Genomic DNA, 14,533 nt, shown 5'->3' with positions numbered 1-14,533 from the left:
TTAGTTCCAGGCCCCAAGGAGCCTGATAAGGGTAATCTCAAGAGGTAGAGAGGAAATTGACACAACAAAATGGTGCCGAATCAAAGAACTCTTCACTGACATCTGACACATAAAGTGAACAAAGTTAAGTACGGGTTAAAAGATGATCCGACTGTCAAAAAATGAAGGACTCAACTATCTGATGGATTCATTATCAAACCATTAAGGGTGGTACAATACCAAAACTTCATATAATCACAATAAAAAGTTCAAGATATGATGTAAATATTCCACATTCTCTCCTTTGGTCTCAGCCTGTCTCTGTGAGTCTCCCTTCTTGACCAAGCAGCAGCCTCTGGGGCTGAAAAATGAAGCCAACAAGAAAGTTTCAAAAACTGCAGTTCCTCTAATGGCCACTTGAGGCTGGCTCCAGAAGCGAGTCAATCCCCATAGACCCCATGTTATAATGCCCACCTTCACAGCCAAAATAAACATATTTACAGCCTTGGTCTCTATTGCTAATTTCTCCCTCCATGGCAATTGGCAACTGTAGGGGGTGAATTTTTATGTGTCTCACTTGTTTACATTTTATTTAGGCTTAAAGTTATGCATAATTCATGGTGGGCTGCTTTCAGGCTAACAGCCTGTCTGCTGATAGTGTCCTCAGCTTCTATTTTAGATCCACAGAGCCAGCTTCTAACCCAAAAATGAATAGTTCTAGCTCCAAAAAGCAAGATGGCAAGTGCCAAAATGGCACCCTCAAGAGTCCACAAACCAATAGGTGACATCACAGTAGCTACGTCCATTATTTGCACAGTCTATGTTCCTGACTAGTATCATAGCGCCCTCTGCTGTTCAAACAAAAGCTATACAAACAGGGCTTGACGTTAAGCTTTTTAAATAAAACAGACAGGGAGTCAGACAATTACTATAATTTGTTAATGTAACAAACAACAGCCCACGTTGAAACTGTGTTAGCTTCTGGGAACAAAAAAGGTGCGCATCTCACATGGAACGTTCCAGAGGAAGAAGTTCTATAGTGTCAAGACTTTTCTCATTAGTCCTGTTTAACCCTTGGTGGTGAGACAGACATCACATTTATTTTTCACTGGCCCAATCAGACAACTACATGAGGGATTACACTTCTCCAAGCACAGAATTAACTAGCCCAGGGAAAGCGTTAACCTCGAGCTTTGATAACTTTCAACAAGATGAGAAAGCAGAATGCAGCTATATTGACAAAATAACCATGTCATATTGTGATAGATTTTGTCAAAGTTGCATAACAGTATTGACATGTTTTTTTATTGCAATATCACCAAATCTGATACATTGTCTTGTCGCTAACAACCACATCAAACTACTACCGATGCACTCATCCATTAGCAGATATGCATTGAAAACACATCAGTGAAATGCTTCAAATGAAAAAGATTTCTTAATACGGCAGACACTGATAAATCCTAGTCTTTCAGCCTCTAATCACAATTTGGAGACAGAATGTTTTCTTTTCACATTGGGAACTTGTAATTGCTGATTATCAATATCTCGTGAAGACTGCATTGTTCTCCAGAACAAGAAAAACTCAAACACTTAGATACCATTTAGGAAATCACTGCAGAATTGCTTCAATATCCCTCTCTCCCTGAAATGGAACAGACTGTTGACTGCTTTCCATCTTGACTAAATCTCTCCAAGCCCCACAGGGGGTGTGGGGGGGCGCTGAGACAAACAAGTGAATGAAATGAAGCAGAGGTGATTTTCAGGTGGCGCCGCAGCAAGCATAACCATATAAAAAAAGGGGGCCTTTGGAGTCAGTTGCATACCAAAATATATGAGGTGCACGCCGCTTGAATATATTGGTGGCTTTTTGTTTTGCACTCAAAGAGGGGAGAGTTGGTGTGTGGGGATGAGAGAGAGGAAGATATGTGGTGGGAGAGGGGGAAAAGGAGGTCAGGGGAGAAATACAGAGGAAATGTACAGTAGTAATACACACTATACATCTCCCTTGTCTGATCATTTCTCCCTCCTTACCCTCCTGGTTACAGGCTTGAGTTGTATTCCTGTACGACACAGGGGTAATGGAAGGTGGCCTGTGTTTGTTTATACAAATTAATGTGCTTGTACACAAGTCTGTGCACTGACACACACAAATATATCTCCTCCACATGCATACATTATTGTGCATTCTTTTAGGTGTGTATACAGCCTGTGTGTGTCTGCTCACACCTATGCGTAGGTGTATACACAGAGCAGCCCAGAGCCACCTCATTAGCCTGCACCTCATTATGGGATTTTTCTATCTCGCTTCTCAGGCCAGTGGTTCTATGTATGACAGGACCTCCCAGAAGTACTGTAATAATAAGATAAACTTAACCTCGTATAAATGACGGGAATCAAGTTAGTTTCCGTGTTAAGTTGCGCTGGGAAGCTGCGCTGATAGTCCCTCAGGCCGGCCGAGCCAACTTCTTACACCACGTAAAAAACTAAAGTGACTTGCGCCACATTTGCATTTTAAGTCTTTAAGTAACACTGTTACACAAAGCAGCTTACACTGATTTAATAGTTAAGGATTCCAGCAATGTGTGCCTCCTCGTATGTTTTCCTAATGCGCCCAAACTACAGCTGATAGTTATTGTTTTATCAGGCATAATGCTTAAGAGGGGTTTAAGATAATTAGTTCTTATATCCCCTAAAACACCCAAGAAATGCTTTGTTCAGTAGCACCGACAAAGCAGAACAAAGACATACCAGAGTGTTATCCATGCAGTGTTTGTGCGTATCTGATCGCATGCATTAATGCTGGTTTTATATAATTCTGCTGCATGTAATCTTGTGATTATGTGTGTGTGCACCCATGCCAGACCATGCAGTGTCCTGAAGCGTGGGTTTTCCCGTTTCAAACTCCAAGGCAGACACATTTATGTTAATTCTGAATTTTGCACACTTAACTGTTTTCAGTCACTTTATGCAATTTAATCCATAATGGTGTCTCATTCATTTATAACTGTCACTCGTCACTCTTGCCCCCTAATATCAGTGCTACTGATGATGTCACCTCCCGTATCTGCCCAAAAGCAGAGGGGAAAACCCGGCTAGGTGAGGTGGTGTGTGTGCAGCAGGGGTTGAGGGGTTGGGGGCTCACCTCTTGGACAGAAGCTTGTTGAAAGAGAGGAATAAGAGGATTAGTTCTCGGTATGTCAATGTGAATCTGCAGAGAGAGAAAGAGAGAAAAAAAAAGACAAACACTGAAGCAACGGGCAGGTTAGCACAGATTTGGGACATCACAGAGAGTGACAGAGACAGAGAGCAACAGTTAGTGGATTGGTATCCTTGATTGAAGGCAGACAGGGGTTTCGGTGGTCTGAAATGGATAGCAGTGGTGGTCATAAATGCAAGTGTGTATATGATGAGATGTCTCTGTGGTACTGTGTGCTTGGAAGTACATTTGTGTGTGTTTTTAGTGTGTGTTGGACCACGTTTACACCATTTCAGAGCGTCTGCCCCGCAGACGAACGACACGACAGGCAGACAGATTCATCAGAAGGGAGCCAGACGGATGCAGGACAGCGGCTGGAGCCAAGCCAGCTGAAACAGTCCAGACCGGACGGACGGGCCGTTTGTGAGAGTGTGTGGCTTGTTGCTGACAGGACTGGGGATTGAGCTGTATTCACAGTCCTGTCTGCTCTGTCCGCCTTACCTCTGTCACCTTTGGCTGCAGCACCAAAGTCTCAGGACTCATCCTAGGAATGTCTATGTGGATCTGACAGCAACATGGGAGACAAAGTTGTTAGACATACACACACACACACACACACACATGCTCATGAGTACCAATGTAGAAGTCCCCCTCCTGCACTTGTCAACCTGGGTCATATTCAAGTGGTTGTGGCCATTCAGACTGAAGTCAGTCAGCTACAATACAAAATAATAAGAGGGCTATTTTCTGTGTTTACCTTTGGACAGACTTGCCCTGGAATTACACTTTCCTGGACTAGCTTTCCACTCACTGGGATAACTCTGTAAGCACTCAGAAAAATAAATTGCCGATAGATCCGTCCAATTGCCAGTCGTTTTTTTTTTTTGCAGGGAATTTAATGATAATTTAATGGCCTGCCTCTGAAGACAAGTGAGAGCTGCATCCAGCAGAGAGATAGACAGGTGGAAAATAGTGTGTAGATCAAACATATTTTCACATCTAAGGGGGGATTTATACTTGTGCGGTGGTGTGTCTGTGTCACTCTGTAGTTACACCTCCAAAACACCAGTCAGTGGTGCAGGTTTCTGTGAAGCGCTGAAAAGTTTAGTACATTCAAAACACACCCAAAACACACTTTAAACATGGCTTAATAGAGACAATTTCAAGCACAAGTACAGAAATCGGCATCATTATAACTCGCAGCATTCACAGACAAAACATTTGTCGTTTGCTGGACACATTTTCCCCACAAATACTACATGCTAACGTTATTAGCACAAGCCTATGGCATTTTACAGCGGCTAGCAGACTTTTCCTCTACTCATATGAAGCCAGGGACAACAGCAACATTTCACAAAGGTAACGTTACAAAATTTGGCTCCATTGCAACTCACAAGGTTCAGTGACAAAACAACTGTCTTATACTAACTCTGTGAATTAAGGTTTATTTTGACCAAACCAGAGTTGGTGTTTTTTAGAACAGTGGAAAGATAAACCAAGAAGGTTCTGATGTTTTCATTTTGTTTGTCTAGAGTTTTAAAATAAACTGACAAGGCAATAAAGCCACGCTTAGTTTGTTTAAGGAGAGAAACTTGAATTCAGAAGGTAAACGATTGTATTTTTTTTGTTTAATAAGACAAATATGTGCAGTAATATTTTTTTTTTTTGACATTTTGTGAGTTAATTCTGTATGTTTGTTCATCTATTAGACTTAAAAAGCTAAGACAGGGGTGTGTGCACACACCTGCCAGAATATATCGGCAGTTGTTGTTAGACTGATGGTGGCCAGTTGGAAAATTCAACATTTCGCCACACCACAAGGAACGTGATAAGCCCATAATATAACAAGGCTCTGCTATTCAGCATGTTGTAATTCAAGTGGACTACGACAACACTAGACTTCTGCACCTCCTCTTGGCTCATAACAGGAGATTCAAGCCAATCACAGATCATTTCAGAGAGAGGGCGTTCCTATTGGCTGTATTACAAGCCATGTTCAAGTACACGTCCCTTCAGATGGTGAAAGAATGGTTTAATGATGGAGAATCCTGCACAGAGAGTTGCTAGTAGCTAGAGCTTGGAATCACAGTGTGTTATGTCAAAGGGCTTTATAGGCCCGCCGCCCACAGGTTTGCAAATGAAACAGGATTGTAATTCTCACAGAACTGCTGCTGTATAACAGCATCAGGATCACAGTTATGATTTGGATGACTGACATGACTGACTACTCCTCGTACAGGTTACTGTATGAACTGTGTGTGTATGTCTGTGCTCATCTAGGTGGGAGGGGCTTAGGACAGAGAGCTGAGAGCTGCAGGTAGAGGCTGTATTTCAAATTCTGGCTTTTAGTTTTGCCTTTCCCAGAAAACTGCCTACCGCAGCGATACCAGTGCAACTAAATCAGTTGTTTCAAACACACAACTTCAGTGTAAATCTTCTGATAGCCTAAAAAAAGAGCAAAGCCTGATTTTTTTTCCCTCAACACTTTCTCTTGGGATGGAACAAAACCACAGCAGTACTTCAAAAGGCTTGCAATGCAAGCTGGGACTTCTACAATGGCTGCATCCATATGCATATGTATAAACATACACACAAGCTGTTTGGGCAACAACATAAACAGCTATATAAAAGAGACAGATGGACAGACACGAGAAGAGACACTAACTATGGAGACAGATGGAGAGATTTACACCGGCTGATGGACCATCCCATATGAGCAAAGACACAGACAAACATAAGACATGTAGGTACATGTAATGCATGCAAACACATCCGCAGCCACCTAAACACAATGTACACAAAAACACATACAAACATACTTTCATGTGCAAAAAAAAATAATCACTTAAAATCAGCGCTCAGTCCGTCAACACAAACAGTGTTGGAACAAGCCGAATTTGGCAGAAAACGAGGCATCAAGACACGATCCAAACAGTCATCAAAACAAAGTATGCCAGCTTTCTGGCACACTGCGGAGGAGATCAATGGGAAATTGGACGGAATATGAGAAATGTGTGTTTTTGCTATCGACAGCCCACTTTGATGTTTCCTATCGACATGAAATGAATGGGAAGTAGTCGAGCGTTAAAATGAAAGAGTATGTGTGGGGAGACAGACAGACAGATAGACGGACAAAGACAGAAAGAGTAAAAGTAGATATTATTTTCAAAGCCAAGGAAAAGTGTTCATTTACACAGCTCTCTGAAGCTCGGGGCCGGTTGTCTCCACTCTGTGAACAGACCACTCTCCCTCCATGTCAACAGACAGACAGACAGACACGAAGACAGACACACAGACATCAGTCTGTACATGAGTGCATGAGGGAGAAAGAGGAAAGGATAGAGGAAAGCATGGCACTGGTTCCAGTAATCCTGTCTGTGGGGCCAAATCCTGTCAAAACACACTTTCTCTCACACACAGTCACATACAGAAACAACTACATGTCCTGGGTTGGTGCTGTGGGAATACATTAGTTTTTCTTGTAACTGAAAATGGAACCTTTTGTCATCCGTCTTTCATTCTGTCCTTCAAGCTCAGGGATACAGACAGGTGTTAAAAAAGTCACATGTAAAAGAAATGATTAAACACACAACAAGTAAACAGGATCTGTGAATGTGTGTGTGCATATACCTGTCTGTATGTGTCCTGATGGTGTTCGTCGTTGCGGGAGTCATAGTATTGCTGGATGAAGCCGAAATATTCTTGTCTCTTTCTCTGTAGGACGCTTTCTCTCCTCTCTGCATTAGCTGGTAGGTAACCCTGAGAGAAGGTAAGACGAGGACAGAGGACGACAGAGTTAATAGTGGATACAGTTGTTCCTCAGCTATAATTCACACTCAGGAGCTCAGGCTGATGGAAAAAATAATGATTAAACAAGAAAAAAATGTTCTTCTTGCACTTCAGTTTTGTAAGGGATTAAAAGAAACAAGATAGGATATGTTAATTGGAGAGCTTTAGAGGTGCCAGCAGGTGGATTTTGTTACATTTGGACAGAGCAAGGCAAGCTGTTTCCCCTGTTTCCAGTCTTTAAGCTAAGCTAACCATCTCCTATAAAGCTGTTTAAAGAAGTATTTAACTGCTGGAAAATGGTCTTTTCATTACGTCGATGCAGTAGAAAGATGCAAATACTTGAAACTGGTGCTACATGACCAGATGAAACAGAGAAAAATGACTGTGGAGAGAAAGGAGAAGGTGAAAACCTACAACTACCACAATGCACTGCAATGCACTGCACCAATAAACACTCCCACTAGTGGGTGATCTAATGAAAGTTGCTCTTCCAAGAAACAATATGGCAGCTGGCTGGTAACTATCGATCTCATATTACAGTTAAACAGTGCACTAAAATATGTTTCTTAAAAATCATTTGAGGAGAGAAATAGGTAACACAGTAAGATCAGCACTGCTTAGTTTTACTGTTTGACCTCAAAGTCTTCAGCCTCCATTATCATAATAAAGGAAAAAGTATAGTGCTCACTTCCTGTCCACAAACTCTCACATTACAACCAAACAGTGCACTTAAATATGTTTCTGAAGACATTTTAGATGAGAAACAGGCAATACAATCACAGAATCTTGGTTTATATTTGATCAGATCTGAGTAGTTTTACCGTTTGAAAGAAAGAGAATGGGGACGGTCTTTCTCTCGATCCACTTCTATATTCCTTGTGTCCACAGTGGTGGGCTTACGAAAATGCAGAAGTATGACCTCAACAGCCCTAGAGCCAGCGAAAATCCACCAGATAACGCAGTGGATTTGAACGCAGTGAGGGGCGGGGAGATCTGGGCACTGGTAAGATCGAGCTAAATTTACCACAGTTCATTCACACATACTGCCCACATTGTTATGATACAAAGCTGGTTGAAATTTGGTAAAGTATCTCTAACTGGCAGAAATAGAGTGGTACTGATCATCTTTAACAACTCCCAAAAACAAAGTAAATACGCACATCTTGCAAACTGTCAAATTATTCCTTATGTCAAAGGTCCTGAAATCGTGGATTCATTTTTATGAGAAACCCCTTTTGATTCTTTTGAACTAAGGACCCTTACAGACTGAAGGAATATGAATAACTGACAGGGTAATCGAGGAATGGACACAGAATTTGAGGTAGCCTACAACCTGCTTTTATACATCCGAAAAACTTCCATGAAATAAAAAAAAAAACAGCTTGGCAACCAGACCAGGCCTCTAATTGAGACAGGCGTTTATTTGTCAAAATGTGTAGCCACATCAGGCTAGTAAAGGGACTGGGGGTTTAATTGGGACTAGGTTTTAGGGTAATTCAATTGTGGCATGGTAATTATGTATATAAAATGCCAAATGAGGGTAAAATAAAAACAAAAAATGCACACAGATCAGTAAAAATCTACGAGAGTAAAAAATTGTGTAAACAGAGCTCTAAGAGCCCTCTTCCCTCCACCACACTTTTTTTTTAAATTAATGTAAAAATGTTTCAATTATTCGTAACGTTTCATAGACGGCGATACAGCCTCTGGGAGCAGACCCCCAATTTTTTGGCATTCCAGTTTGATTTGGGCGGACGAGGCAAATTTCCGTTTTCGACTTCTGTTTATATATAAGTACATATGCTGAACCACTGTGATGGATTCAGAGTCTGCAGTGACGCCAATTATGTTCCGCCTCGTTAGTTCACCGCACGGACCGTTTAACCTGGCAACAACTGCAGGCGGCTCAAACATGATTGGTCCATATCACGTGGACTACAAACAGCCTACAACCGGAAACCAGGGCTCTTCCACTCTTCTTCCGGAGGCAAGATCGCCGGGGTTTGCCTATAGACTCTACATTCACTGAATGTAGAGTCTGTATATAGAGACTATGTTTCTCTTAACAAAAAAAATTACCCTCAATGTCAATTTTTTCCCATAGTATTAAAAATAGTATTGAATATCCATATTTTTCAAGGTATTGTATCAAAGTTAGGAATTCCAGTATCATTACAAACCTTCGCATCCCAGTATTTTATAATGCTTGTTGTACGTAACATATTATTACGTTACATTATTTTTCACCTGCCCAGGGACTGGGAATGAAAATTAATGTTTAATTATATCTCTGCAGAAAATTTCATGTTATGTCAAATAAGCTACTTAAAAAAAAAAGCCTGGTTTGACTTGAATATCAACATTTGCAAAGCCCTAAGCCACTGTACTGATACTAGTACAGGTCCATAAAAACTTCAGCAAGTAAATGGCAATAGTCTCCAAGCTAATATACCTGTCTATTAGTGACACGCATGCACGGAGACACATGCTCACAGACACGCTTGTGGCTTCCACATGGGACTCATTAATTCAGCTCTGCAGATATTCACCTAGACGGTCTTCTCAGTGTCTGAAACTGCATGGCATTTTATCTAGTGTGTCTCTCGTAATTATTTGTCTGTCAGTATATACTATTTAATGAGCCTTTATTTCCAAACTCTTGTTCTAAAACCTCGACTTGCTTTGAGTCTGTCGGCCAAGTTCAATCACAAACCAAACTCCACCACCAGGGATTACATCGCCTATAAATGACACACTTCACTTTGCAGAGAAAACTTTTCTGCTGCTTGACCAAATGCGTTCTGTCTCTTAGGGGAGCTACCTTTCTGCGTGTGTGTCTGCAGTACAGTGTGTGTGTGTGTGTGTGTGTGTGTGTGTGTGTGTGTGTGTGTGTGTGTGTGTGTGTATGTGTATGCTTCTGGGAACGTGTTTGTCAGACAGTTTATGTGAGCATACATTTGTGAAAGTGTGTATCCTCCTTGTGCGGTCAGGCTTATGCAATGAAGAGAAAGTCAACTCCAAACTGAACAACAAATCTAAAGTCTATTAAAAGCGAGAGCTGGGACCAGGGGTTCTGAAATATTCACACTGATAAAGTTTTCAGAACACAACTCAAACATGACTGCTGGCTCTGAAAACTTGTCCTTGTGATAAAAGGCTGGATCGTGTAGCTGTTAAACCTACAAACGTCCTTCTTATCTTTGCCTTTACATGGTTTATATTGCCTTACGGATATTCGTTGTTACAGTATAACTTTTAAAGTGCATACATTAATAGTTCCTCAACATTATGTAGATTGAAGACAAAGAGAGCACAGGTTATTTATTCAATTTCAACAAAAGGAACAATCTTCAGGGGGCTTGCAAAAAATAGCATGTAATGTTAGTTTTATTTCATTTTATTTGAATACGCATAAGATTGCATAATATCCAGGTAACAAAAAAACACGAAATGTTTCAAGAGAGGTCAAGAAGCCACTTAGCTTAAGGGCTAATTTATGCTCACTTTTAGATGCGGAGATGGACGGATCCTGTGCCTGTACTGTGCATTCATTTTGTCCGCATTTGTAGATTTTGTGCTTGAAAGCTTACAAAAGGGGCAGAACCACTGGAGAACATGGAGGCAGCGTAGTGAGTTCAAGCAAGGTAAGACCATAGGAGACAATGAAGAATTTTAAATAATGGTGGAACGGAACAAATCGGTGATATAGGGAAAAGAATTCTGCGTCCATGTGTTGGGATCTAACTATATACGGCCGCACAGACCCCCACTGTCTACAACGCTACCTCTGTTGTAAAGGTACAATATAACAACCTCCTCCACCATCGCCTTGTTTGTTGCTGTCTGACAAAAAAGACTAGTTTTTGTCAGACTAGTTCCAGCCTAGTCAGACAAGCATGAACTGATGAAGCCTCTTGGATAAGAGGTGAAACGTCTTCTAAGACAAAACTAAGTCCAGTTGCGTTCGATTCAGTTGCCTTGAGATAACCATGACCTGGATAAATGAGAATATCCACAGGCATTTAGTGCCATCTATTGGCATTTTCTATGCCAACGTAAAGGACGCATGGAAGTATGAGAGCAGTGGCGTTTACATTTGAAACAGACATATTTATTTTCGGATGTAAAGGCAGTATAAATGAGCCTTAACCAATGTCAACCACGATTTATGTGTATATGGTTGTGTTACTACAATCAGAGCTGCAAAGACTGGTCCATTAATCATTTAAAATGAAAGAAAATTGGTTACCAGCTAAAGTTCTCTGGTTTCAGCTTCTGAAATATGAAAATTTTCTTGAGGTTTTTAAGTGTTTTATGATAATAAATTAAATATATTTGGGTTTCGGACTGTTGGTTGGACAAAACAAGAAACTGTGATGGAAATTGTGATGGGAATTTTTCATTATTTTCTGATATGCAATCAACCAGACGTTTCATCGAGAAAATAATCAGTAGATTGATCGATAATGAAAATAACTGAGTTGTAGCACTACCTGAAAAACATACTATAGAAACAAAAATGTAGCACATGATGTCAGATTGTGTTGGTTAAAAGAAGTCCTTTTAGATTTTCCTTTTCTTCAATGCATCATGAAGTTTCAGAAGAATTCCCTCTTTCTGTTTGCTCAGTTTTACCGCACAGTGGAGAAGTGCCACACTTAGATCATACGATAACACCTGATCCAACTACATTAGCTAAAAAAGACTTCGGATTATGGTTTCAAGATCAGGAAAAGCCAAAATCTAGTAAGGGAATCAGGAGTAAGGCTTTTTATATCAAAGCTTTCCAAGATGTTTTATTATGTGACTTGTTACATCACATTACCAAAGTGCCTCACTTAGGCTTCCATGATAACACCTGAGCCAAAACAAAATTTGCTCAAGTTTTTGTTGTGTTTTTAGTGTGCTTGTTCTTTTGTGTGACATTCTTTATGATTGCAGTCTTGAATGGGACTCTCTTGCAAAAGAGATTCTGAATCTCAATGAAACTATTCCTGATGAAATAAGAGCACGCACATCCATACGATGAATACTTGGCGCTGGACAAGACATCATGCAAAAGACATTAAAACTGAGTCCGCACAGTAGACTACGCTCCCATGAACATATATCTAATTACATTACCACCGAGGTGACGTTTGGAGCTTCACGCTCCTCATTATTCATTTTGATGAAGAGCGTGAAGCTCCAAACGTCACCTCTGTGGTAATTTAATTAGATATGTGTTCATGGGAGCATAGTCTAGTGTGTGGACACCTGATCCACAGCCATTCGCTGGAGACAACTTACTGTAAAGATGTGGCTGAAAGCTCCCAAGGCAAACTAACAGACACTGTAGTACAGTGTTTCTCAAATGGCGGCACCCCTAGGGGTACATGGGAATTTTGTTATTTGTTTTTAGATAAAGGGTTCAGTTGCAGACACACATAGCTCCACTTTCATTCATTTTCCTAAATAATGTTCTCGTGTGTGTGTGTGTGTGTGTGTGTGTGTGTGTTAGCCAAGGAATGTCAATCAAACTGGTATTGGCTGTTTTGATAAGATATCTCAAAGGTTGTTTTTTTAATTTTTATAAATCACATTTTTTTATTGTGTTCTCAACGGAATATCAATCAAACTGGTAATTTATTCAATTTTGAAAATGGCTCTTATCTTTTGTTGTTTTTTAACCCTTCAAATGTTAATTTAAAATATATCAGTCGTGTGTAATTACTCGAATAATTAAATCACTAAATTATGAGTGCAACCTCAATGCTGTCGTAGTTTTAATGCCTGGTGACAAAAAATTGTTTAGACATGAATTGTAGCATGAGATGTAGCATGCTACAAAGTTGTTTAGGAAATCACACACGGATGATGCAGCACTGTTTTGTAAAGCAAAAATGTTTTCCGCTGGAGTTACTCATCTGAAAAAATATTTCAAAGGGGGTACATGACTGAACAAAAGTTTAGAACAACCATCGCCATAGACCAGTGCTCTCTTCATCTCTCTGTCTGTCTCTTACATTTATATGTCATCACTCTCAATTTAAACTGAGCTTCTTTTCTGTCGGAGAATGCATTTGGCCGCTGTTGAGTCACATCTGAGAGCAACTCTTTTTTGGACCGGCTTTAGTGGAATCGCCATCAAACTACAGTCATCTACCTGCACCAACAGAGACAGTCTGAACATCAGGCCTCACGGAAAAACATAACAGGTCTTAAAAGGCTGTTAGGGACTGTCTGTGTGTGTGTGTGTGTGTGTGTGTGTGTGTGTGTGTGTGTGCGCGCTACACGTGTGTGTTCGCTATCTATGTGCATCTTTGGCTTTGTTGTGACTCTGCCGTTTGTTGTTTTTGGAAGCTGGCTGCCGCTTTTTTGTAATACGCTAGCAAGCATATCGAAACACACACATGTACACACACATAAAGTATCAATTTTGGGCAACTGTCTAGAGGAAAATCAATAAGAGAGCGGCAACAAAAAGTTTCTCTTTTTTGTTTTGTAGTCTTTTTTTTTTTTTTTTACCTAGACAAGGCCCCTGGAGAAGCCTGGAGAGTCTAGGGGCTTATTTGATGCCCACACACACATACACACTCGGCTAACACATACAAACACAAACTCGCGAATTGTGAAAAATATGCATACTACAAACAACATGTTTCCACACACTCATATGTGTGTGTTATGACATATATACACACACATCACATTTCATATTCCCTGCTAGTGTATCTTTCTTTTCACCTTCAGAGATACTGTCATTCAAAGTACATTTTATTCCCTTTATCTGCTAGTTTCAGTCGGTAACCCTGAAAACAAAATATTTTCACAACCAAAATAGTGTGAAGGAGGCAGAGTCCTTACTCATCCACACCTCCTGTCCCATCCACCCGACTGCTGCCTCTCTGACTGTCGCTGCTGCCAGTCAGCCAGACTGGTCACATTCATGCCTGCAGAAATCAGGCTAAGCACTGACTGGGATTTCTTTTTTTGCGATCGCTCTCTGCCAAAAAGTCCACGTGGCGTCACATGTTGAAACTGCTCCATATGCAAACATATGAGTGTACACACACACAAACACGAACCGCCACAACAGGCCAGCGACGAAACAGTGGGTTCCCGTGTTATGTGCACTGTGCCAAATGAGGGAGAGGAGAGCATGTGTGTGTTGAAGGTTAATGGACAGCTTAGTGGAGGTCAATCACACTGCAGCTACATTACTGCTCGATAGGACAGGACCACACACGCACACATACACACACGTACACACACGCAGGGGATTTGAAGACTATAAAGAGGACACAAGCTGTGTAATACACTATACTGTGATTTGATTTTATGACTACTCTTTATCTCTAATGATGGTGCTCTGGGAAACTGGTATATTTCAATGTGCCCACATGTTACAGATATGTGTTTTCTCAGATTACCAGGGCTGTAAACTGGGTGAAATAATTGTTTGAAAGTACTGTAAGTTACTTTCTATATGTTTTACTCATTTTTTTATTGCCAATGGGTAAACAGGTCGTAATGTAACTCAAGAACTTCCCGTCTTTCTCAGTTGCCTACAACAGCCTGTGGACC

General features: G+C 40.7%; 1 protein-coding gene across 2 annotated transcripts in view; it reads right to left on the bottom strand.

Moving 5' to 3' along the window:
* Window positions 1–14,533, bottom strand: part of tbc1d22a (TBC1 domain family, member 22a) — a 198,895-nt gene that overhangs the window by 135,918 nt on the left and 48,444 nt on the right. The window contains exons 7-8 of one of the 2 annotated variants that reach the window (XM_049567332.1): window positions 6,809–6,937; window positions 3,680–3,742 (exon numbers count right to left, since the gene is read on the bottom strand). In XM_049567332.1, coding sequence (XP_049423289.1) covers window positions 3,680–3,742; window positions 6,809–6,937 — 192 coding nt within the window. Of the gene's footprint in view, window positions 1–3,124; window positions 3,191–3,679; window positions 3,743–6,808; window positions 6,938–14,533 lie in introns of both variants that reach the window. The other variant, XM_049567331.1, reaches the window with a different exon arrangement.

The sequence above is a fragment of the Epinephelus fuscoguttatus genome, linkage group LG22, assembly GCF_011397635.1.
Source record: "Epinephelus fuscoguttatus linkage group LG22, E.fuscoguttatus.final_Chr_v1".
In the NCBI taxonomy this organism is placed as follows: Eukaryota; Metazoa; Chordata; class Actinopteri; order Perciformes; family Serranidae; genus Epinephelus; species Epinephelus fuscoguttatus.
This window is presented reverse-complemented; position numbering and strand designations above follow the sequence as displayed.